Source organism: Myotis lucifugus, unplaced genomic scaffold (assembly GCF_000147115.1).
Source record: "Myotis lucifugus unplaced genomic scaffold, Myoluc2.0 scaffold_54, whole genome shotgun sequence".
NCBI classification, from domain to species: Eukaryota; Metazoa; Chordata; class Mammalia; order Chiroptera; family Vespertilionidae; genus Myotis; species Myotis lucifugus.
In genome coordinates this window covers 4,807,498-4,835,313 of record NW_005871102.1, presented here as the reverse complement: position 1 = coordinate 4,835,313, position 27,816 = coordinate 4,807,498, and the positions used below count along the sequence as shown (strand labels likewise).

Genomic DNA, 27,816 nt, shown 5'->3' with positions numbered 1-27,816 from the left:
TGCCCAGAAACTACATTTCTTAATTCAAAACAAAGCTTAAGGATATATCCAAAATAAACCGCTCTGGATTTACCTGCCCTTAAAAGTCAAATGAACAAGTATACTTAACCTCGTGATATCATGCTTCACAATCGTTGAGTGGACCAAAAATTTCTTAAAAGTAAAAAAAGGACATGTGAAAAACAAATCCCAACAAAATGCATTGAGAATGGAGTTTAGATAACTACGTTGGACTGAGTCTCTGTGGCTTACTTAACATTTTACCTTTAAGAGTTATTTTTTCCCCTCCTTCCCTTCCCCATTCCACAAATTCTCTCTGTTCCCTTGCCTCCAGAATCAAAGGAAAAAATAACAACCCAAACACACACTCAGATGACCTTTCGCGTTACTTTTGTTCCTATAAGCAGAAGCTAGGGAACTCACACTTAAAAGAAAACAAAATGGGAAAACCCACAGTTGCTAAAAACAAACGGAAAAGTCTACGTTAAAAATCAGGAGGCTTCGTAGGAAGGATTTTCTAGTCCATCCTACTGGTCATCCCATAGTAATAATGATTCAGCCAGCATCTAAATTGATCCTCTATGGGACTGCATGTAACTTACAGTTCTCTGATACCAGTAACACAAATCTTAATGGAAATAGGGAAATGTTTCTCTCAAACAACAGGTAATAGGTCGGAGAAATGATTTAGAACTTTACTTCCTTCAGAAAGAAAACAGTTCTTTCACAAAGATGCTTTCTGTCTCTGGTTACAAAGTCCAAAAAATTCTCAGCACTTGGGACATGATTTCTCTTCTGTCGCCGCTTATAAGCAGATGCCCCTTTTCAGGGCATTCTCGGGTTGCACAGGCAGGACGAGGTGGGAAATGCGGCTCCAGAGCCCACTCAGTTTGTCTGGGTCCATATGTTTGTAGGAAGTGGGTGTGTTAGAGTTGGTGAACTTGACTTTGAGAAAATCCCTCACTTTTTCTTCAATTTCCTTTAGGCCTAGACTGGTTCCAAGTGTTTCCTCCTCCAACAAGACGGTCAGGACTAAGGCTACATCTTTGAAGGCCGCATTTTCATGGTCACAATACTTGTAGAAGATCAAAGTGGAGCCGGCGGGCAGGGACTCGAAGCGGTGCACCACGGCTGCGTTCTGGCCATTTTGGAATCCATTGCTCAGTTCTTGGTCCACCTCTAGTTTCACAGCATCACTGTCCTCAGTAGCTCTGCCTGTTCCATCAATCCGGATGGCACGGACACTTCGGTGGGATGAATAGGCATCAGCGATTTGTTCACTCAGACACTTGAGTGCTTCTTCAGCATCACGGGCAGCGGTCAGCAGCAGGATAGCAGGCTGAGGACGAGGCTGGGAGCTGTTGAGATGTTTTTCCAGGAATGTTAGGCTCCTTTTCCACAGCTTCTCATCTTGACCTTGGTACTTAATCATAAGTTGTTTCATCTGGTTCTGGAACTCTTCACAGCAGTGCCTTCTACCTCAGGAACATGAGTGTACCACCAACTCCCAAGGACAAGAATAAGGAGCACAGGTATTGGCAACCACCACCACTTCATCTTGACAAAAGATGCATTTTTGGGTTGTCCAGTCATGTCTGCTCAGGAAAAAAAAAAGACAGATACAAATATAAATTTCTTCGAGTCAAGGGCAAGTTGACTTGTAAAACCAATATTAATCTTTTAAAAAATGTTTTTAATGAATTTTTAGAGAGGATGGGAGAGATAGAAACATCTATGAGAGAGAGCTATCAACATTGATCAGCTGTCTCATGCATGCCCCCTACCGAGTACTGAGCCTGCAACCCAGGCATGTGTCCTGACCAGGAATCAAACCCCAACCTCCTGGTTCATAGGTCGATGCTCAACCAGTGAGCCACACTGGCCAGGAAAACCAATACTAATCTTTATAAACAGACAAAAGAGGAAGGAATTTAAAAAAGGGAGCTTATAATTTACTTTCTTAATAATTTATTACACATTTTTAAGAAAATCTCACACCGATAGGTTTTAAGTTATGTGTATAAGCATACTTATATCTCTTTAATACCAAAATGATAAAAACTCAGAGGAAAAAGTAAAATTTAAATGTATGAAATGGCATAAACAGGTCAGAAATAATTCTATATAATAAAAGCCCAGTGCCCAAACGGTGGAATGACCAGAACAACCACTTGACCAGTCGCTATGATGAGCACTGACCACCAGGGGTCAGACGCTCAATGCAGGATCTGCCCCCTGGTGGTCAGTGCGCTCCCACAGTGGGAACAGATGCTCAGAGGGCAGGTCCACAGCTGCTCGGCTTACTGGGATGAGTGGCGCTCCCACAGTGGGTTGATCCCTGCAGGCCACGCCCCCCACCAGTGCACGAATCCCATGCACCAGGCCTCTAGTATAATTTATAAAGCAAAACTATTATTACTACTGCTAATACTGGGGAAGTAAGCAATATTAAAAGATATTTTATAAAGCATTTTTAAATTTAGAAACCCAGAGTTCAGATGGCTAATCAAGACAGAATTTTTAAAGTTTTTGAAGTGTATAAAAAGATAAAGAAAAGGATGCACTCTAAGTGAACACCTTGCATATAATATAGCTAGCTGTCCCTTTAGTTGCACTGATGCAAGTTAACACTGGTAAAATTTAGTTTGCAACTCATCCCTAATTATTATTGGCTATCATGACGTCAAGTTACTTACCTATTGCTTTTCAGTTTATAAAGCACTCTCTCATATGTCACACACTTAATTGTTTAATATAATGGCAATGAAAATACTTCTATACCTTCTAATTATTGACTGACTGCTTTAGGGTAATAATTCACTATGAACCTTTTAGAGCAGTGGTTCTCAACCTTCCTAATGCAGCGACCTTTTAATACAGTTCCTCATGTTGTGGTGACCCCCAACCATAAAGTTATTTTCGTTGCTACTTCATAACTGTAATTTTGCTACTGTTATGAATCATAATGTAAATATCTGATATGCAGGATGCATTTAGGCGACCCCTGTGAAAGGGTCATTCGACCCCCAAAGGGGTCGCGACCCACAGGTTGAGAACCGCTGTTTTAGAGCAATAGTTGTCATAGGTCTCATAATACTAAGACATTATTAACCTTTCCCATCATATTGACACTTTCATTGATGGTACAAAAAACAAATGATGCCTTAGAATGAATCACAAGGCAGTGGCACCAAACTGTACAATTATAGTTTCTGTATTCTTCATGGGCATACATTCAGTTTTACTTAAGAATGTCCTTCATAAAGCAGTTAAAATTATGTGTCTTACTATAACTTGAGGTTAATAAGAAATCATTTGAGCACAAATTTTAATATTCTATGTGAAGAAATTGGAAGCACTCTTAAAGCACTTTGCCCTAACCGGTTTGGCTCAGTGGGTAGAGCGTCGGCCTGCGGACTGAAGGGTCCCCGGTTCGATTCTGGTCAAGGGCATGTACCTGGGTTGTGGGCACATCCCCAGTGGGGGTGTGCAGGAGGCGGCTGATTGATGTTTCTCTCTCATCGATGTTTCTAACTCTCTCTCCCTCTCCCTTCCTCTCTGTGAAAAATCAATAAAATGTATTTAAAAAAATAAAGCACTTCTTTTTATTAAAACGGAATTTATTGGGATAACATTGGTTAATAAAACTATACAGGTTCAGTTACATAAAGCACTCTGATGCATAGCCCAATACAATGGCTGTTTCAGGAAAAGAACTTGTGCAACTGAGGTGTGAGCTGACCTAGTGCTTTTTTTCATGAAATTTTTAATTGAAAGAACAAGTGACAAACTATGGTTAGTCGGATTTCCATATTTGATAGACATTTTCTTGAAAATGAACAAAGTGAGCCCAACCGACAGTATTTGTTGCCAATTATAAAATTTAAGGTTTCAAGTGAAAATTACGATTGTGGAAATATTGTATCTACCACTATCAGCTCAAAAGCTCCCAATTCTAAAAGACTTTTTTGTCGGTGGTGATATTAACAAATGTACTCTTTTGATATTGTATTACAAATGTCTCAACATTTGGAAAAATTTCATAACTTAGTGAATCAATATTTTCCAAATGACCAGCGCATGATAGTCTATTCAAAGTACAACAAAGACCAATAGGTTTTATAGAATACAAAAAGTTTGTTAATGTGGTCTCAGATTTCACATTTCAAACAGCAGTTAGAAACTACCATTTGTTGAGTTTTGGAGAGTATCAAAATTAAAATATCCACAATTATCAGAAACTATTAAAATTCTACGTATCTGTATAAAGCTGGATTTTCTGCAGATACTTCAACCAAATCAATATACTGCAACAGACTGAAGGCAGAAGTAAAAAGTAGGTAAGCTCTATTTTGTTAAGCCAGGCATTAAAGAGATTGGAAAAAATATAAAGCAAGTTATCACTCTTCTTATTATTCAAAAATAAAATGCCAGAAAAGAATTTCAACTTTATTTTCTAGTTAAATATGGATATGTATAACCCATATGTTTTTAAAATAGAGTTTTGGGGGTACTTATTAATTTCACTAGTAGAAAGTGATATTGAGACCAAAAAGTCTGCAAATCAGTTATTTTCTTAGTACTCATTAGGAAACTAAATTTGCCCCCAACACTACAGAGAAGGTAAGTGATCCAATCTAATTCAAATACAGGCCTGTGGACTCTCAAACCCACGATAATCCTGTTATGTTATGCTATGTGAGGTCTTTTTTTTTTTTGACTCAGCAAGGTTCACTTGGTTAATAGTATTAGTAGCTTTAATTTATTAACTTTTACTTTTGGTTGGATGGACAATAAAGTGAAGGGGGAAACCAATTGTCGTTTCTTATCATTTACCCTTAAAGAATTTCACCGCTAGTAAAATATACTTTTCCCTCTGAAGTGCTTAAAATATAATTCTTCAAATAGCATTAAGTTATTTTGCTGTCAAACACAATTAAAGACAATTATGGATCACCAGTTTTAGAGACTCAATAAAAACTGAACAGACTTACGTTGGCTGAAGGTTGACGGAGACTGGTTTCCAAACTCTGATTTCTGAAAGCTGTCATCTAATGATAGGAGTAATAAAGACTATCAATTTATGTTTCATAACTTAAGTATTTCCAACAGAGAAAGAAAATAAAAATTCCACCAAGAGAAAAAAAAGGTGGAGCTCAGCCAGAAACAGAAGAAAAAAGCAGAAGTGCCCATTAGAATGACAGCTCCTTGAGACAGGGACCTATTTCCCTCACAATTATTGACGGCATGTCTAGTACAAAGTGTACTCTTAATACATTTGCTCTGTGAGAAAGCCTTCAAGCATCTGATCCAAATTATTTAACGGGAGCTGTGAAACTTCTGGGACAAAGTTAGGAGGTTCAAATAAGCAAACTATAATGAAAGGAAACATATACTATCTGAAGACCTGACATATATTGAAACATTTGTCTGGTGCTGATGCTGTAAAGAGGAAAATCAAGAACAAAATCCTGATTATGGACACTGGGCTATCTGGATAAGGTGTTTTAATGTAAAGCTCCATCTTAACACCATTTTCTACCTCAAACTGACTCAAAGATTTCCTCTGGTGCTTCTGACCACTTCAAATAGTACCAGTAATTTTTAGAGGGGCTGGGTGAAAAAGGTGAAGGGATTAAGAAGTACAAATTGGCAGTGACAAATAGCAATGGGGATTTAAAGTACAAACAACATAGGAAATAGAGTCAATAATATTGTAATAACAACATATGGTGCCAGGTGGGTACTAGCCTTATGAGGGATCCTTCATAAGTTATATAAACAACTAACCACTATGCTGTACACCTGAAACTAGCATAATATCAAATGTCAACTGTAATAGAAATTTTAAAGTTTTCAATAAAATAAAAAATTACGCTAAACAAACTTTTCACCATTTTGTTAATAGGCAAGTAAATCTGTTTTATGTTTGTGGTTAAACAATAGATTTCAAAGGTAATTTTCTCACAACTTCATCAAATCTCTACTTCTATCATTACTTCAGAAAACAAATTAAAAACTACCCTAACTCTTTTCTCTTTCCCTCCATCTGTCTTGGCTTGGCCACAGATTTTAACTTCTAAGAGAGGTTACAGGAGGACAGGGGTTCAGAAGGTGGAGAAGCTAAATTACTCATACACATGATCTACGTTTACCAATACTAACATTTATCGGCTGTCTGGAGTCACAACTGTGTGTGTGTGTGTGTGTGTGTGTGTGTAATCTTTCAGGTGTTTATCAACAGCTTTCATTTGAGAAACACCAAACTAAACTGGAGGAATAAAATTAGCACTGCCAAGGTCCAGAAATAACCTTATTTTTGGTCATATGACAAAAACCCTCAAATGAAGCAAATGACATCAACCTTAACTCTAAAGACACATTGTTTTACAATTCCTACTTCAGCCCAGGACACTACATCTTTTAGAAGCTGCTAAATTAGGTTACCAAATAAACAAATGCATAAAAATATTCAATAGATTATGTTAGCTTGAATACCTCACTCCTTAGCTGCAAAGATCAAATGAGATAATAGTATATAAAAATGCTGTGAAGTGCTATACTACGATGATATTAAAGACAAGTAGCTAAATAATAGTTATGTAACATGTAATATTAATATAACTCATAAAAAGTAAATTAAGAAAACAAAACTAACACCAACAAAATCTAGAAAATAATCTTATTTACAACTAGTAGCCCTGCACATGAATCCATGCGCCAGTAGGTCGCTGCCGCCCTCCTGGAGCTTCCCCACCACCCCCCATGGCTTGTTGCCCTGCCCTCTCCTTAAGTCTCCACCTCCTGCTTGCTTGTTGCCCCGCCCTCTGCCCGCTGCCCCGCCCTCCTGTAGCTCTCCGCCCACTGCCCCGCCCTCTTGGACCTTCCCCCGCCCCCCTTCCCTCTTTCCCCCTCATAGCTTGCTGCCCTGCCCCCTCCTGTAGCTCTCAGCAGCCTGCTTGTACCTCTCTGGCCCACCCTCCTGCTGATCCATGATCTGGTCGTGATGTGCTTGGTCGTTACACCTAAGGGTGTAATTGCTAATTAGCATATTCCTCTCATTATATAGGATGGTACCAGAAAAAATAAAATAGAACTAAACTTAACTAAGGAAGTGAAAGACTTGTATACTGAAAACTATAAAACACTGATGAAAGGAATTTAAAGCAGACACAAGTAAATGGAAAGACATACCATGTTCATAAATTGAATAATTAAATTCTTAAAATGTCCATATTGCCTAAAGTAATCTACAGATTCAGTTCAAGCCCTATAAAAATTCCAATGGCATTTTTTACAGAAATAAAAACAATTCTAAAATTCATATGGTATCACCAAAACTCCAAATAGCCAGAGCAAGCTTGAGTAAAAACAATAAAGCTGGAGGTGTCACATTTTCTGATTTCAAAATTCATGACAAAGCTAAAATAATCAAAACAGCATGGTCTGGCATAAAAACAGATACATAGACCAATGGAAGAGAATAGAGTCTAGAAATAAACACACGCAGATATGGCCAACTGATCTTAGACAAGTGTGACAGAGCTCAGTCTTCTTAATATATGATGTTTGGGAAAATGGATATCCACATGCAAAAGAATGAAACTAGACCCTTATCATATAGTATACACAAAAATCAACTCAAAATGGATGAAAAACTTAAACCTAACAACTAAAACCATGAAGCTCCCAGAAGAAACACAGAGAAAGAGCTTCTTGATACTGGCCCTGGCAATGACTTCTTGGATATGGCGACAAAAGCAGAAACAAAACATGAGATTACATCAAACTAAAAAGCATAATGAACTAACTTGAGACAAAGTAGGAATACAAACAGGTAAAATACAAAAATCAGCTAGCAATTTAGCAACTAAAAGATGTATTTCTACATTCCAATTAGATCTTCAATGTAATTATTTTACCTTCTACACTGCATTTGTAGTGTCTTATTGGAGGAAGTGAAAATTATACAAACTTTTTTTTTTTTTGAGGAACATGTCCAGTTTATTACATAAAGTCTCCTAATCTTATTTTATTTGTCTTTAAACCTTTACTGTTGAAAGTATTACATATGTCCCTCTATTTCCCCCACTGACCCCTTCTAGTCCACCCCTGCCCCCTGGCCTTTTTCATACACATTTTTGGTAATAGTGTGCACTATACTTCACTTATCTGGAAGTAATCTGATATTAATTACCCAGAATATGGGATGTCCCCAAAAATGTATACACACACTTCAAATAATTATAAAGGCAGTATTTATTAAAATACATCTCATTTTCAAAATTGAGCTATCAGCTGTTTAATTGTATAGACATTTTTGGGGACACCCTGTATATAGTTAAAAACTAAGAAATAACATGTAAAGTCTCTGAACTTTCATAGAATATATATTCAAACTCAGTTTTATTTCCAAGAGTATCTCTCAGATCTTCAAAATAAGTTTTAATTTTATAGTGGCTATAAACAAATCCTAATAAGCTGAATAATTAATAACTTTTCCTAACTCTAGTAGGACAGGACGAGCAAAATGTAAGAAGGAATGATCTTCTAGTAGCAGGTACACATAGCAATAAGAAATGACTGCCAACAAGAAGGCAATAACCCAGAGAGCATCCTTCTAGTTGCGAGAAGGGATGCTACCTCATTCATGAATTGCTTAATAAAGTCAATTAGATCTTGAAGGAAAAAAAAGGTAACCCAGTTTTGATAGCTGAAGAACTCACTTATATGTGGGGTAAAAACTTCATTTCTGGGAAAAATGAATTGTGAGCCATTACTGTTTTGCTAATGGGAAACAAAGCCACAGAGCTTATCTTGTCCAATTATAGTTAATCACTTCATGAGCAAGAATACATGATGGGGATTTTTATGTTATCTACATAATAATAAGGGGTGATGACCTTGTGACCTACTGTGATTAGGTGAGTAAAGAAGGGAGCGAGTTTAAGGGTCACATAAGGCATGGACTTTTATTTTATAAGGTCAAGGTTTAACATAAACACATGGCTACAGAAATTAAGATGGACACTGAATTCAAAACATGATTGCTTCATCACATCTATTTATGGTATGTCCTTATTAATGACATCACAAACACCTTAAATGCTTATCTGAAAAGTTAAATATTTTTGTATGTTAAATAATCAAGAAAAACAGCAAGTAAAATTATTTCAATGATAGGTAGAGATTTATTAACTTACTTGGCATCTTCGTCCTTCTTCTTGTGGTTTGGTCAACCCTTTCCTGAAGGTTTTTTTGATGTTCTGATATTTTGATATTTTGAAGGTTTTTTTGATATTTTGAGCCTGTAGCAAATACATATATCAAAATATGACTTCATATACTTTGAAAACGTATACCATACTCCCGTGTTAGACAATGTCAAAGGACCACATCAGTGAGGATGAACCACTTCCCGGCAAAACATGTAGCAAATAAATATACAGGAAGGGCAAAACTGTATAATTAAAAAACTGTATAATAAACTGTTACTAATAAAACAGTGAATAATACAATAACTAACTAAGTAATAATATAAGAATAAACTCACGAAATCACAACTGTAAACCTACTTTTGCCCATCCCTGTATAATCACCTAAGAAACAAAACTCTGTACAAGCCCTTCAACTTGATTTCAATGTTAATTAAGAAGAGAAAGTTAACTCTTGCAAATAAATTACTTCCAGTAAAATTGTCCCGAACACATTTCCACATCACAGAGTAACTACCACATATAGTACCAATGTGTGGTGAATTAAAAGGCAAAGAGGATAAAATGACTTAAAAAATCCTACAGAGGTAGCACTTTTTGTTGGCAGAGTAATGACAGGTTAGAATTGGTTGACTAATCAAGAATCACCAACCACTTACTTGGCACTGAATGCTGCTTATCAAGAGCTTTGAAGTCTTGACCTGAAACAGAAATAGAGATAAAGTCATAGAATCCTTGGAAATAAGAACAAGAAAAATATTGCATAAATATTTTGCTTGTTTATTATAAATACTATAAATCAAAGAAACAAAAACAAAAACCTTTCATCAGTCCCAAACATATACAGTAACTGTTTTCCCTTTTTTAAACTTCAAAATGTTCAGGAATTGGATAAATAGTAGTCAGCTTTAGGATCAATACCATCAAAATAATGATGAACTGTCTTGAATGTTTACCAGGTGTCAGTGCAATTTTACTTAATTCTCACATTTTGTGTGGTGAATACTATTATTATTCCTATTTTACAAATAAGAAAACTTAAATTGATAACTTGCCCAATTATATATCTCAAAGTAGTAGGGCTGAGATATAAACCCTGGCAGTCCACATAATGTTATGTATTATATAAGCAAATTTGTGGACATTGCAGAGTAGGAATGAAATAAAGGATGCTGCTGCATGTTTTGCACTGGTACTTAAGGGCACCTATAAACTGATACAATGGAACTTGAAAATGATATTACAATGCTAACAAGAAAAATCTCCAAATCTGCCCAGAAGAAATGAGTTACTTCCACCCATTGATACAAGTATCAATGTAAATTTATTTTCAACTTAATTTTTTTCTGAAAACAAGTTCAATATATGCTAGCTGTAAAAGAAATGCACCTTTCTAGAAAGGTATAACTTAAAAATTAATAAATATCTAGTAAGTGTTGCCCTGACCGGTTTGGCTTGGTGGATAGAGCATCGGCCTGCAGACTCAAGGGTCCCAGGTTCGATTCCAGTCAAGGGCATGTACCTTGGTTGCGGGCACATACCCAGTAGGGAGTGTGCAGGAGGCAGCTGATCGATGTTTCTCTCTCATCGATGTTTCTAACTCTCTATTCCTCTCCCTTCCTCTGTGTAAAAAATCAATAAAATATATTTTTTAAAAAATCTAGTAAGTGCCTACTATGTACAAAATATTACATGTAGGAATGTCATAGTGTATAAGACTGATGTTCTTCCAGATTTGTCTTTAGTCTATACTAACAAAATATAGTACTTTTTTAAAAAGCAGACACATGATTTTTTTAATATTTCTTTTCATCGACTCTAAAAAGTACTTTTAATAGAAACACCTCAGATTTAGGGCTGTATCTTATAACCAATGGTATGTTGTAGTTTAACTGGATGGCTTTTCTTTCTCAGTGATACATAAAATCGATGGTATCTTAGATTCAAGAAAATATATCTTGATCACCTATATTCATTTGTATAAAGCATTAACTCATTATTCATAGCTAAATGGTATTCTAATGCATGAGTGTAGCATAATTATATAGAAAGATACATTTAAGAGCTTCCAAAATCAAGGATTTTGAGTAAAAAAGGGCAAATATATAAGATGATGCAGAGTATCTTTCCACAAATGGTTTTTGTTTCAACAGCTTATTCATTTTGTTACCTCTTAGTTTTTAAGTCACAAACCTAGAACCTACTAAAAACTAAAAATACATATAAAGTGGCATTTCATGTCAATGCCTCTTTTGAAGATCAACAAAAGATAAACAAAGTTGAACTGAATATAAGTAGAATCACAGAGCTGAAGGAAGAAATAGATGTAAAAAATAACTCCAAAATTTAGATGATGCTTGCGAGGGCATCATGCTTGCAGATGACAACTGCTTAATGATACCTTATCAAATTGATGCTTTCATTAGCCATTCTCAAGAAGAAACACAAGAAAAATTTGCAAGGAGAAACTGACACCTTAGAATCCAGAGTGGAATCAACTCAATGGGTGTTAGCAGATTTGAAAGTTGTTATATCCAAAATTTGGGAGCAACATAAACCTTGAAGCTGATGAAAGTTAAACATTTATAATACTTTAATAAACTTGAAAGTATTCAAATGATAATTTGCCTTCAAATGAGATGGAAAGTAAAACTTAAAAAATTTTTTTTCATTTATTTAATGGAAACTTGACTATTTTCATGTCTTGCTTATTAATTAATGTTTTTACTGATTTCAGAGAAAAGAAGGAAGAGGGAGAGAGAGAAACATCAATGATGAGAGAGAATCATTGATCGGCTGCTTCCTGCACACCCTCTACTGGGGATGGAGCGCAAAACCTGGGCATGTACACTGATCAAAAATACTGGTGCACAGGATAATGCTCAACCAACTGAACCACACCAGCCAGGGCAGTATACAAGGATATATATATATATATATATATATATATATATATATATATATATATTTTATCTATTAATAACTCAAATTCTGGGGCTTGATTTAAAACTGTGAAAAGAAAAAACAATATCATTTCCATTTAACCTAAGAAATACATATTCATTGTTGATAATCTGTAAAATAATGAAAAAAAGTGAAAGAAAAATGTCACTAATGATTCTACCACTCTAAACAAATCACTGTTAGCTTTTAGCACATTACTTTCCGATCTTTTCTTGAGTTATATTTTCTCAACACTTTACTATGAAAATTTTCAAAGTTGTAAGCAAGGCTGTAAAACTTTTATAACCCCACCACCTAACTACCACTAAGTTTTTACTACAACTCATTTATCACTAATTTATTCATCATTCCAAACCTTTGCAACAGTTAAAATTATACTGCATATAAAATTTTATATCCTTATTAAAATATGTCTATATAAGTAGGCTCAAACTATTACAGTAGTTAATTAAAACCTTTCAACAAATTTACATTGCAACCAAAAATATTCAACAAATCACTGAAAGCAGTTCTGCGTTTTTTAATTCTAATTCAAGGTTGAATACAGAGATGGCTCACTCAAGAAGCAAACTCAAGATGCACGATGAGGTTTTTAAAGCATTCACCATACCCCTTTTCAACATTTTACATGAAACTTGCCACAGAGTATCTTTAAAAACGAGAGCAGCATTGACCACACCCACAGGTAGACTTTTAAGAGTGTAAAACGTGGCTTTCCTTACTTTGTGATGACTGCCAAAATGATTCTAAATGTTGACCTGGTCTGCTGGTTTGATCTAAAAAATAAAGAAGAGATATAGTACAATATAGAGTATATTTAACTTTTTAAAAAAATATATTTTTTATTGATTTTTTACAGAAAGGAAGAGAGAGGGATAGAGAGTTAGAAACATCGATCAGTGGCCTCCTACACACCCCCTCCTGGGGATGTGCCCGCAACCAAGGTACATGCCCTTGACTGGAATCGAACCTGGGACCCTTCAGTCCGCAGGCCGACGCTCTCCACTGCGGCAAACCAGTTAGGGCTATATTTAACTTTTTAAGTGCACATTTTACAAGAGAAAAAGGTGTACTCAAAAGAGCAAAAATACTCAGATAAACCCCAGGGAACACCTGAGTGCATAATTTTACAAGTTTCTAAAGAGTCAAGTTGTATCTAAAACATTAACTAATTAATTATCAGTCTTTCCCCTAACTGCTTTTTCTTTTTTTACTTTATTTTTTGTTAATCCTTACCCGAGGATATTTTTCCACCGATTTTTAGAGAGTGTGGAAGGGGCGGGGAGAGAGAGAGAGAGAAACATTGATGTGAGAGACACATCTATTGGTTGCCTCCTGCATTCAGATAGAGCCTGCAACCAAGGTACATGCCCTTGACTGGAATTATACCTGTGGTCCTTCAGACCAAGGGCCAATGCTCTATCCAATGAGCCAAACTGGCTAGGGCTCCCTAACCCCTTTAAAAAAAAGGACATAGAACATGGTGTAAGGTAAGGGGAAATTTTGAAAGTTTGTAATAATGGATCTTCTTGAAATCATTAATGTCAATTTTTTTCTTAAATTTCTCTTGGACGTGGTCAATATATTATTCTAATATGTTCTTAAAAACATTGTCATATTTAAGTGGAATTTAGAGCTAAATCTATTTAAAAGCAATCTGATTGTTACTTTGGCAACAGAAGCATTTGACACACTCAGGTATGGTGGCTAAATATCTATCTATATATATATAAAAGCCTGAGCACCTGGCCAACTGATAGCTATGACATGCACCGACCACCAGGGGGCAGATGCTCAATGCAGGAGTTGCCAAGCTGTGGTGACTTGGCAACTGCAGTTCTCAGGTGACGCACCCAGAACCAGAGAGGAGGGAGCCGGATTCTGGGGTGCATCACCCAAGAACCACCCTCTCACAATCTGGGACCCCTCAGGTGATATTGGAGAGCTGGTTTTGCCCAAGCCCTGCAGGCCAGGCCAAAGTACCCCACCGGTGCATGCATCCATGCACTGGGCCTCTAGTATGTGTGTGTGTGTGTGTGTGTGTGTGTATTTTTAATCCTTACCCGAGGATATTTTTCCATTGATTTTTAAAAATTGATTTCAGAGAGGAAGGGAGAGGGAGAGAGATAGAAACATCTTTTTTTAAAAAAACATATTTTTATTGATTTTAAAGAGGACTGGAGAGGGAGAGGGAGATAGAAAGATCAATGATGAGAGAGAATCATTGATCGGCTGCCTCCTGCATGCCCCCCACTGGGGATCGAGCCCATCACCCGGGCATGTGCCCTTGACCGGAATTGAACCTGGGACCTTTCAGTCCCCCGCTCTAGCCACCGAGCCAAACCAGCTAGAGTATGGCTAAATATTTTTAGTAGTGTATCCCTATTATTAAAAAAATTTTGAGCTTCAATCTCCAAAACCTATTTCTTCCTAACATTATATACCAACACATACATTACTAAAATAATATATTAACAAATGTGTATATTATAAAAGAAGACACTTTAAATGGGTGAAATAGAAAAATATATGCATGAAATGCTAATATTTTCTTCCTGCATTCCAATGGATCTTCTTGTACCTGTTCGCTGAAAACTAGCCCGAGATAATCTAGGAAGATCAGTGTTCTTCTTAATATGTCTCATGTCTTTGTTCTTTAGCTACTTTTCTTCTGCATATGGGTATGTGTGCTTCAATAAGAATATATTAGAATTCTCAAGGGACCACAAAGCCTGGGGTTTATGTAGTAGTTTCAAAGATCTATATATCTTGGTAGCAATAGCATTAAACTATTGGCTATATGAATGCTTAATTAGTCTCCAATTTTTATATCTTTATGTATACATATGAAAACTAGTGACAGCACTTAATTTAAGTATTTACTATGTGCCAGGTACTTTCTAAGTGCTTTGCACATATGAATTAATTTAACTTCACAACAACCAAGAAGTTAAGCAATTGCCTAAGGGCACAAACCTAGTAGTGGAGGAGTGAAACCCAGGGATTCTGGCTCCAGAGCCCATGTTCTTAACCACTATCCTAGAGTGTTGCATAGCTCCTTTGGGATTTCTGTATCAAGAAAGAACGGGTTAAAATGAGGAAGGATGGGAAATATGTAGAATACCAAATGCCCACAGACCAGCTTATGAGCTTATTTTTAAAGTAAAACTATTAAGTAAAACTTAGAAATTACAGAAATTCTCAAAGGTGGTGAGGGGAAAGTGGAGACAATCTTCCATGGGACTAAAATATATAAAATTACTCTTTATTTACAGAGTTTACATATTTGATCAGTGCCCTGTTAAGCCACAAATTCACTTTTTCTCTTCAGTAGATTCTTTCCTTGAAAAACTTAAACACAAGTTTATGTGAATATTCAGAAATAAGCTTATGTTAATAAGATAAAAATCTTCCACTTTAACTTATTGCTAACTTAGTGTGAATTTGAACAACCCAGAGATAAAAGTAGTTATCTAAGTACATTAAAACTTCTGAAAAGTTAAAACTCCTGGTAGTGTAGTGAATATAATGCCAATGTGATCAGTTTCCCTATCAAATTTTTTAAAAAACTACAAATAATTCTTCTTATGAGCATAAAAATATTGTAATCCATAAATATCAAATCAGGCTAAAATGTGATTTAATTGTTTAAGTATTACATGACATTCTATTTCTAACCAGATGTATACATGGAATCAGTAATTTTAATAAATATGAAAAAATACACAACTTTAAAAGTTGTTAAAGATAACTTATAGTATTTTTTAAAAAAGCAAATTCACAGGATACCTTTATATTTTAACTAAAAATACAGCTCCTAAGTTAGGTGCCATATGTGTATAAAGCAATATTACCTCCAGAGTCCAGAGACTCCCCGGATCTGACCTTAACAGAAGTAACAGCACTATCAGAGACGTCCTGATCATCTTCTTCAGTGTCCCCTAAAAAGAAAGAAAGGATATACTATATAGTCTCTACTCAAATGCTCTAAATATCTGGATTAAAAAACAAAAACAAGCATTCAACATTAAAGTAAAATCTTTTTGATGATCAGATACAAAATTGTTCTTTATTATGTTTACTTATTCTGAGTCACAATGTTTTAAATAAGCTAAAATTGAGCTCATTTATTTTACGTTCTCTGAGGCATATAATTATATTCCGACAAATATTGAGAGTAATGTTTACTAAGATTATATTCCGAAGCTTGAAAAAAAAAAAAAGAAAAAAAAGGGAGCATTAAATAGTGGAAAAATTTTACCTTATTAACTTCAACTTATTAGTGTGTAAATTCAGACAAGATTAGTATATGCACGCATGCATGTCTATATATACATGCATATACATGCATATACATGTCCACACACAAACATTTCAATATGGAGGTGACTAATTTCAGAGTATGGTGGGCTTTAAAATGAACTAAATGGTACTGCACTATTCAAACATAGACTGGTTATGAGAATTTGAAAAACTGTTTTAATAACATAATCAAATGCCAGCATGTCAGAAACTGAAAATACTAGCTTTGCTTAAAATTATTAACTCAGACAAAAGATGCTTGAAATGTACAAAGGCTATCAACACTCATTCTATACTATTTTACCTGCTTATTTGACAGTTAAGATAAACATGATTTTTTTTTTCCCCTGGAGAAAAAGACACTATTTTCTGCTCTCACTCTTAAGTATCTATCAAAATCCTAGTAATGGTAACAAAAAAAGATTAAGAATATACTGTATGATATTTTAAAAGAAAATACCTTCTTCAGAGAAATTGACCTTCTGTGGGACACTAGTGGCTTCTAGAAGAGAAAAGCATACATGTTTATAACATTAAAAGCTAAAGCTTAGGAATAAAAACATCTAAATTAAGAAAAGGGACCATAAAGATAAAATGAACTATTTTTTTGTTAAATCCAAGAAGAGTCTATTATTTCCCTCTACTCTATTTCAGGAATAAGTTTGATATAAACTAAAATCAGAAAGTTTATTTTTCCTTTACCCACAGGTCTATTTGTACTCTAAAATGTAACCTGTATTTGCAGACATTAGAATTTAATAGAATGAGATTGTCAATACCCACAAAATAACTTCTGAGATATTGATTGGAATTGCATTGAGTCTATAGATTCACTGGGAAGAAGTGGCATCTTGACAATATTGAGTCTTCCTCTATCGATGAAAATGGAATTGTCTCCTTCATTTATTTAGTAGTTCTTTGATTTCATTAATTGGTTTTTTTAGTTTTCCTTAAGTCTTATACACATTTTATTAGATTTATATAAGTATTTCATTTTGGGGGATGCTGACAGTAATTATATTGTGTTTGTAATTTTAAACTTCTCTTGTTCATTGCTGGTATATAGGAAAAGTGATTGATTGTATATTAATGTTGTATCCTACAACCCTACTATATAATCGCTTATTAGTTTCAGCATTTTTTGTCCATTCTTTTGAATTTTCTACATAGATGATCATGCCACCTGTGAACAAAGACATTTTTATTTCTTCCTTCTCAACTTGTATGCCTTTTATTTCCTTTTCATGTCTTATTGCATTAGCTAGAACTTACAGCACAATGTTGAAAAGAAGTGGTGAGTGAGGGCATCCTTGCCTTATACCTGGTGTTACTAAAGCTTTCAGTTTCTCATCTCTAAGTACATCTGCTGTAAGGTGGTCTTTTTGTAGATAGTTTTAATCAAGTTGAGAAAGTTCCCCTCTATTTCTAGTTTACTAAGAGTTTTTATATGAATGGGTGTTGGAGTATGTCAAATGCTTTCCTTGCATCTACTGACATGATCATGTAACTTTTCTTTAGTTTGTTGATGTGCTAGATTACATTAATTAATTTTTAATAATTTTTATGTACATTTTTGGGGTTTGGTATTTCTGGTTCTAGCATATGGGCTGGTCACCGACATGTAGGAAGTGGTTAAAAATAAATGTTTATTTAATGAATGCATAGATTTTAGGATCACAGAATAAAAGCTTTTAAGTTAAGACTTTTGCTAATATTTCTCATACTTTAATAAAACATTATTTGGCAACTTAAGAAAAATCACCTGAAATTAGTGCTTAATAATCAGATTTTATACAAGGTTTTAAACATTCCACTTGTCTTTATCTTTTTAACCTAAGCTGCAAAATATTTACAGGTATACTGTATATTTAAATACCATCTGATAATGAATCAGCAGCATCTATGACTACATAAGTTTTAATTTCATTTCCCTCTTTTGTTATTCAGCTTCCTGTATTTTAAACTTCTTGGCTGCTACATGCATAAGTTTAAAACATTAAATAAATATATCTAGCTTGTGTGGCTCAGTGGTTGAACATCAACCCATGAACCAAGAGGTCACTGGTTTGATTCCTGGTCAGGCACATTCCTGGGTTTCAGGTTAGATCCCTAGTAGGAGGCATGCAGGAGGCAGCTGATCAATATTTCTCTTTCATAGATGTTTCTATCTCTCTTTCTCCCTTCCTCTCTCTGTAAAAATCAATAAAAACATATTTTAAAAACATTGAATCGATATATATGGTATTCTTCTTCTTTATGCTCATACAGAAGTTCTGATAAATTAAAATCCTTTTTGGAGCAATAATATCCTTAATTTTAAAAAGTTACCTGTGGCTCTGACAAATATATAGACACATGGCAATAATTAAATGTGCTGTTATGCTGTAACTTTTCCAACAACCTCAACCAATTACAAAAAGGTACTTTCAGAAATCCTAGGTCTTTGTTGCAAGAATAGATCACTTACAACCATGTTCTCTGATGGAGACCACTAATTGTAACACTTTGTTCACTTTCTTTTGTATGATCGCAGTTTTTTGTTTGTTGTTATTTTTTTAAAATATATTTTATTGAATTCAGAGAGGGAGTGGGATAGAGAAACATCAATGATGAGGGAGAATCACTGATTGGCTGCCTCCTGCACCCCACCACACTGGGGATTGAGCCCACAACCCAGGCATGTGCCCCTGACTGGAATCGAATCTGGGACCCTTCAGTCCACAGGCCGACACTCTATCCACTGAGCCAAACCGGCCAGGCTGTTTGTTTTTTATTGCAGTTTTTAAAGAAAATACACGCCCTGACTGGTTTGGCTCAGAGGATAGAGCGTTGGCCTGTGGACTCAAGGGTCCCAGGTTCGATTCCGGTCATGGGCACCACAAATAAATAAAAAAAATAAAAGAAAATACAAAGTTCCTGGTAACTTCTACTACTGTATAAACGTTCCTATTCCTAGAGATCTGTGGAATGTGTTGGTGCGAGGAGGGAAGGGTACTCAAGCAAATATAAGCTTTGCTTACCTTGTTTTTTGTCTGGGGGCAAAGATACGAAGATTTCATAAAATGAGATTATCATGCTTTCTCAAAGGAAAGACCAGATAGGAGTCATTGTGTCTCCTTCCTATCTTCTTGTGCTGTCAGTACAACCTAGCTTGGAGTGTTACAATAAATCCTTGTCCAGGCAAGGATGTACCTCTTTGAATGTACTCTTAGAACAAACAAATGACAATTTGAGTGATTTGCTGTCTTTATTCCTGCCATTGGTATAAACGAGGGGTCAGCAAACTTATTCCATATAGGGCCAAATGGCAAATATTTTAGGCTTTGTGAGCCATGTAAGTTCTCTGCAGTTCACATATATATGAATACACATATTCTCATAGATATGTATGTGAAATATAGGTATTTCACAAAATATAAATATTTTTTTAAGCTCACAAACTGTACAAAAAACAGGACTGCAGGTCAGATTTTACTCAGAGGCTATAGTTTTCTGGTATAGATACCTTTAAGAATAGCACCTGTAAAATTATTCGATGCCAACCATGCTTTTGAGAACAGTCAGAGTGGAGCAGCAGGAAGAAGAGATTAAGGAATAGCTTGAGGCTATTACTAGTATTCAAGTTCCATGAATAGCCATTTGAATATAGTACTCCATTCTCTGTATTAATCTCAGAAATTTCCTTCAAACTGGAAAGCACGTGATTTAAAGTTAATTTTTATTATAAAATACTTATAAAAATAATTTTTATTCAAGCATAGAAAGTAGAAGTGCAGGATTATCTTAGCTCAAAGTCCTCTTCCAATTAAGAGTCTGACTTTGTCACCCAAATAAATTCAATAAAAGAAAAAAAACCCTAATTTTAAAAGAAAAATAAAAAGGTTAAAAAAATAAAAAGAACCTGACATAAAAACATTTTAAATAGAGCACTTGAGAAACTGGTGTCTGGGTAAAAGTCCACAATTGCTGTGTATTTTCAGTACCCAGACACTAAAAATCCTGAAGTCTCTAAAGAAATTAGCCTCAGCTTAAGTGAAAGACAAATTTTTTAAAAGCTGCAGCTATTTATAAAGAAAAATTAAGCCTCTCTCCTTTTGACTCATCTCCAAACTTAGAAAAGAACTGTAACTTAAAACTATGTCTAACCACAATCAATGTAGATTCACTTAAAGCCACAGATCTTGGTGTCTCATGTCCTATATGAATAAAACACTGAAAAGAATTAAAACTAGGTCAACAAACATGGCGAAGGACACTAAACTTACTATAAAAAAAAATTTCAGCCGGAACCGGTTTGGCTCAGTGGATAGAGCGTCGGCCTGCGGACTGAAAGGTCCCAGGTTCGATTCCGGTCAAGGGCATGTACCTTGGTTGCAGGCACATTCCCAGTGGGAGATGTGCAGGAGGCAGCTGATCGATGTTTCTCTCTCATCGATGTTTCTAACTCTCTCTCTCCCTTCCTCTCTGTAAAAAATCAATAAAATATATTTTTTAAAAAAAATTTCAAATTCACTTTCTAAGTCAAGAAAAAAACCTTAATTGGTAAGTTGTTATCTCCTTTCTCTCAATAGTGTGACTTTAACAAAGGCTAACTAAAATGAAAATGTATTTGTTCTTTCACGAATTTTAACAATAGTATAACAAAATACATAATTTCAAATAGAACCACCATCAAGGCTGTTAAGAAAGGTCTTGGTCATAGGGACAGTGCCCCACATGGTGAGATAATGAACAAAGTAATATTCTCAAGCCAGTGACCAAAAGTGTGTACTCCTGTATTCTACTGATAATCAGAATCCTCAAAAAGAACCTAGAAAAATTAGAAATTAACACACCTAATTCACTCATTTCAGTATTTCCATTTGTTTTGTATGCTGACTCTGCAAGAGAGATAGAGAGAAAAAGATTAGAGCTTAAAAGGAAATGCATCATATGGTTCTTTACCACAGGTTCATCATCAAAACCATAACAGATCTTTATCATTGTAATACTTGATAGTCATAAAAAAAAATTAACCTAACTTTTTCTTACAGAATATAATTGAGGAATAGAAAACTAATGTAAAGATAAAGCAGCTTCCTTTTTACTTCCCATAATAAAGCATCCTTATGGGCCAAAAAACTCTGAAAATGAAGCAGAAGTAGACTTTACTAGTTTTCTTTCATAGCCATGAAATCAACTTAAGGCAACACTCTTTTAAGGTATTAGTCAAAAAGAAATGTAATGGAGGCAGGGAAATTTTATAGCCCTGAGCCACAAAGCCTGTCTTGAATTTTTTATTAGCCTTATACTGGAAAGAATAAAAAGTCCCTGACCCTAGTTTGAAATCATCGTGCTAACAAAAAGAAACATGTAAAAAACACCTCTTAAAAAGGCTGAAGAAGCAAGCCCTTTATATTGTTATATAAAAATATGTCACAATATATGTTAAATAAAAATAAACATTATAGAGGTGCAAAAATATTTATTGGGCTAAAGGGAGGAAAGATCATTTATACATGAATTTCCTTATATCTCCATAAAATATCTCTGGAAGAATACCTAAGAAACTGACAAAATTGGCTGCCTCTGATGAGATGGGTGGGTAAAGGAGAGGGGGAGATGGCTTTTCATTGTATATTTACAGTAACTTTTCAATTTTGAATCATATGCATTTATAAACTGCATTTATAAAAATGTTAAACCAACAGACAAATCATTTCTTACCAGATCGTGGACTTCTTAGAGGGGGTCTAAGCAGGTCGAGTACAGAATCTCCACTCATCACTAATATGGGAGAAAAAACACTTAAGAATATGTAAAATATCCAACACACTAGATTTATTATACAGTCATCTATTAATTCAACAAAGGTGTTTCTGTGCTTCCCATTATGTTAAGTATAAGGATACACTACTGAACTAGAGACAAGTTTCCTGCCATAAAAAATTTACAGACTTGATGGAAAAATTGGTAATTTTTTTCAGCAGACCGTATTTGTATAAAAGGAAAGGAATACCAAATAAAACTCGCCTAAATTTCTCAGTTAGAAACCAAAATCTGATGCTATACACCTCAAATTAATATAATACTGAATGTCAACTGTAATTGAAAAAATTTTTTTTAACAAAAAACAATCTGTATGAGCACAGAGAAGAAAACAACAAAAAAAACCTTTCCTGCATGCTCCAGTGTGTGTGTGTGTGTATGTGTGTCTGTATATGTGTGTGTGTGTGTGTGTGTGTGTGTGTATGTATGTAAGATACTTGAAGGAAACAAAGTACCAGGAAGAGGTATCAGATGACCAGTGACACAGTTATTTTTACTAGGTTGTTTTAGAAAGTGGCCTCTTTGGTTAGGTCTTTATTCTTAAGGGCATCTTTGGATAAATTTCTCTCAGACCACATCAGTGGCCCTACATGCAATTACAGAATATATAATATTCAAAATACCAAGTTAAACTGAAAGTCTATAATGCTATAAGGAAGAGGAGGGACCTATCCTTAAACTTGTACTTAAAGCAAATCTTCCAACAAAGAGTGACTCCCATTTAATAATTCCTCTGCTAGACAGACTTTACAAGCATTTAATAATTCCCTAAACTTTTTCTCCTTTCATTCAGAAGCATGAGATGGAAGCATGTCAAGTGCTGGATATAGAAAGATTCATAAAAGCACCTTTTAGAGTAAGAGAACCCTGAGTATCTCCAATCTCCCGAAGATGCACATAACCGGATTTCTAGTTATACAGTATGCACAATGTACTATCAATATATTCCAAGTAATCTACTATATATCTACTATATAATGGTCTATAGGCTGACGCTCAACAGTCTTTAGTACATCAATTCACTTAACTCTGTAATTTTTCTTTTTTTGTTGTTAATCCTCACCTGAGGATATTTTTCCATTGATCTTTTAGAGAGAGTAGAAGGGAGAGGGAGAGACAGAAACATCAATGTGAAAGAAACGCATCAACTGGTTGCCTCCTGCACGCATCCCAACCAGGACTGGGGCTAGGGAGGAGCCTGCAACCAAGGTAGTGCCCTTGACAGGAATCGAACTTGGGACCCTTTGGTCCACAGGCTGATGCTCTATCCACTGAACCAAATGGCTAGGGCTTAACTCTGTAATTTTTATAAATTTACCCTAAATTTTAAAAATAAGAAAATTTTGCTTCTTCAGGTATAAGGGACATGCAACTAAATCTACTGTAAATAAAATTTCAAGAATATGCTTTTCACCCTGATCTGTTTGGCTCAGTGGATAGAGCGTTGGCCTGCGGACTGCAGGGTCCTAGGTTCAATTCCGATCAAGGGCATGTACCTTGGTTGCGGGCACATCCCCAGTAGGGGGTGTGCAGGAGGCAGCTGATTGATGTTTCTCTCCCATCAATGTTTCTAACTCTCTATCCCTCTCCCTTCCTCTCTGTAAAAAATCAATAAAATATATTTTTTTTAAAAAAGAAAATATGCTTTTTCCAAATGGCCTAAAAAGTCTGATTATAGCACTGATTACTCAAAGCATTTTTCTAAGATAGTTTATAATCTTAACACAGTAACATAGGCTGTTCAAGGAATTAAGCTTAAAGAGAACTAAAGTTGAACCAGATGTACTTTATTCTAAATTGAGAATAGAACAGTTCAAACTATAAAGCATAATTGTCTTAGAAGCAATGGATAAGAAAATAAGTCAGGATTTGGGTTAAAAAAAATCCAGGGATGATCAGTTTCAATAGTTATAATCATCTGATGTGGGACTGTCTTAATATCAAAAAAAGCAAATTGAGCCGAAACCGGTTTGGCTCAGTGGATAGAGCGTCGGCCTGAGGACTGAAAGGTCCCAGGTTCGATTCCGGTCAAGGGCATGTACCTGGGTTGCGGGCACGTCCCCAGTGGGAGATGTGCAGGAGGCAGCTGATCGATGTTTCTAACTCTCTCTCTCCCTTCCTCTCTGTAAAAAATCAATAAAATATATTTTTAAAAAAAAGCAAATTGAAAATAAATGGAACTAAAACAAAAGATACTAAGCACTAATAAATTTAGTTAATTCTTTCCCCTGCTTTTCAAAATAGTTAAGTTTTAAAAACTTAAGTAGATTATCAAATGTAGCCTACTTCCATGTTACATTGAGATACCAAGATGCAAATATTTTTAGACTTTAACATCTCTGAATTGGGATGCATCACACCATCTATGGCATATTACAGTTTACCAGCAGCATTTCTTCCTTCTAAGTGGTACGTGAAACAATGACAGTGTATCTTACAGATGATATCTGAGATTTCATGAAATGTAGTATCAAATGGACAAGACTGACTTTTCTATGCAAACCATTTAACCCATTTTAAATGAAAGGCGGGTAAGGCAGTTCACCCATTTATACTACTGGGTAGCTAATTATTACATGGGAGAGTAACAGTGATACTTGGGGAAAATGAAAGGGCCTTGTGACTGAATAAGTTATGAGACACACAGTTATGTGACTGAATTAATACGTATGAAGTGGCTGGCACTTAGTAGGCACTACAGTACTCGTACGCTGTCTTTCCTTGACACATTGCTTAATTCAATAAACAACTATTAAGAAGATTCACTGAAACTGAATGAAGTATGATTTGGGACGCCTGATGAACCAGGTTATAATCTGTACATAAAAAAAGTTGCCGGGTTAAGGGAAAAAACCAAAATCACTCTCTCACCTGAAGTCTCTTGTGTTCTCCTGACAGTTTTCTTTGAGACTGTTTGGCTTACAACAGTTTGTGGAGATAGCTCTTCCTCTAAAGAATAGATAAGACAATTGTCAAAATTCAGAATACATGATCTGGGTAGAGAGTATATATTCATGTTAATAGCAATATATGAGCAGAAATGCAAGTAATTCATTGCTTTAGAAATGTGAAATTAAGTTTACCAAAACTTACAAATGTACCTAGTCAGAACTACAATAAAAAAAAAACACACAAAAAACTCCTCCCCACTGATGCTTTACCACAAAAACATATTACTTTAAAAATTTTAAAAGATGGGCTAGAGCAGCAATTTTCAACGTGTGTGCCGCAAGAATTTTTAAAGCACACAATACCTGACTACTGAGGGACACTGACCTCTTTTCCCTTGGGTTTTCAAATTTTAAAAATGACAGCCATCTGGTGTAAATGAATCAAAATTATGCCTTTTTTGTTGTTGTTCGTATCGGTCAAAAATATAATTTTTGGTGAGCACAGAATTTTAGTAATTAGTTTATGTGCACCATGAGATGAAAAAGGTTGAAAATCGCTGGGCTAGTATCAAATGATGTGGAAGAAAGCAGAAGAGTAAAAAAATGTTTAGATCCTTATAGATGTACTTAAATAGAGGCATATCCTTTATGTGTTAAAAATATTAACTGACACAGCTGCATTAGACTCTGTAGAAGAGTCCATACTATTTAACAGGTCTTGTTAAATAAAAAGATGTGCAAAGCATTCTTCCAGACACTGAAGGAGATGCAGAAGCACTACCAAACATATATGATAGGATCTCTGTCTTCAGGAACACACCGGGTGGAGCAAAAGTAGGTTTGCAGCTGTGAGTACCAGAAACAGAGTTCATTCTTGTGTTGTTATTATTTATTAATTACTATATGACTTCCCATAGGAACAACTGTCTCGAGTGACTACACCCTATAGTAATTTACTTAACTTTAACATAAAGTTTCCAAAATGAACACATCTTCAAATGTGTCAGCACTTCATATGTCATCAGGTAAACGGGCAGCCTATTCCTCTACTCTAAGCTGAAAATCCACGTCCTCTTCCTATCTATGGTCTAAGTATGTAATCCCATTGTGATTCAGACCCCCGGCTTCTTACCTCATCGGTGCCTTACATGGGCTAACATGAAACATCACCTGTGACTCTGCTAGGTGGGGGCCTGGGGGCAAGGTGTTGATTCGCCTGTGACTCATGTAACACGATACACTAACTTTGTCAGCATCCTTCTGGCCCATTTGTCGGGCTACTACTACTAAATCGTTGCGATTACAATGAGGGCCCCAGAGTGGCAAATGTTGGGCACAGACCGCCACACGAGAAAGAGCAACCGGCTCCAGTCCATCAGACCCAGGGGGCTTCCAGTTCAAGATAACTGGCCGACCCCATTTCCGCGAACGGATCTGGGCGGGGTCTCAAATCAATGCACCGACTACTCACAGATCCCCTCCCTCGTCCCTCACGTGGACAGTGCAGGGAAAAGACTGGGAGTTGGGTTAGAACCGTAATCCGCAGCTGGCAACTTTCGGCCTCTGAGAATGAAAGGAGGAACTGTAAGCGGCTTTAAGCAGAAACAGCCGCCGGCTAGAGGAAACCGCAGTGAAACCGAGCCTGGGGCGATCCGATGTCCCGCCAGCCGCCGGCTCGCCGCCCCTCGTGAAGGCGTGCGGAAAGAGGCAATCCCGACACCCCTAAACGGATGCTCAGGGCTCCCCGGCTCTGCTCACTGCCCCGCGCGACTGCCTCTCGTCCTCCCGCCTGTGCCTCTTTCCCGCCTGCGGTCGGGGTGGACGGGACGAGAGAACCCACTTCACCCGGGCGGAGGAGCCGGGGCGGGGATGAGCCGGGGCGGGGATGAGCCCGTGCGAGGATGAATGAGCTCGCCCTCCCTTCCTCCCGCACTCGCTCTCGGACTTGCGGGACTGTTACCTCCGTCCGCCTCACCTTCTGAGGAATGCGAGTCCCGTAACCGTCTCCGGGTCATCACCGGCTGTGGCGGAGGCTGCGGTGAGTTCTCCTGCTGGAGGCGCGCAGCCCTTCGCGTTCTCATCTCCACGGCTTCCTGGAGTCGCGGCTGCCTCCGCGGCTGAGACCGTAGGTTGTAGGCGCGCTCTCTCACTTCCTCTTTCGTAGCTTGGGGCCGGAACTCCTTTAGCTGGATTCGTTTTCCCATCGGAGATCTATCTTTGGCCACCGGGGGCTCGAAGTCGCCGTACACTTCCGGCGGCTCTTCCGAGAACCTCACTTCCCGCCGGGCGTGGCGCGACGGCGACGGAGTTCCGTGCGCACGTGCGTCACTGCCGCCGCCCAGTTCAGGGGCGAGCCGGCGCCGGCCCTCCCGCAGGGGGGCTCGGGGTGTCACGTGCAGCCCCCATCCTTCGATCACCGACTCCGCCCGCCGCCCGTCGCCCGCCATAGTTGTTGTCGTAGCTTGCGTCTATCGCCCCTAGATGGTTTGGGGGGCCCTAAGTTCACCTGCCGTTGGTGACGATGGCTTTTCGGGGTGCCGGGCGGTGGTCGCGGTGGTCAGGGAGGCAGTTGCGAGTCGCCGGGGCTGCCGCCTGCGTCGTCGCTGCTGTGCTGCAAACCCGCCTCTGGGCCCATG

General features: G+C 36.8%; 1 protein-coding gene across 1 annotated transcript; it reads right to left on the bottom strand.

Moving 5' to 3' along the window:
• Positions 1-674: 674 nt before the first annotated feature.
• Positions 675-27,660, bottom strand: TOR1AIP1 (torsin 1A interacting protein 1). Its single transcript, XM_014456061.2, is given in 12 exon segments — positions 675-1,461; positions 1,464-1,595; positions 4,995-5,051; positions 9,204-9,308; positions 9,875-9,916; positions 12,902-12,955; positions 16,034-16,120; positions 16,942-16,983; positions 21,317-21,361; positions 22,188-22,247; positions 25,161-25,238; positions 27,156-27,660. Coding segments are annotated over 12 exon segments (1,830 nt in total). The 5' UTR covers positions 27,628-27,660; the 3' UTR covers positions 675-805.
• Positions 27,661-27,816: the final 156 nt, after the last annotated feature.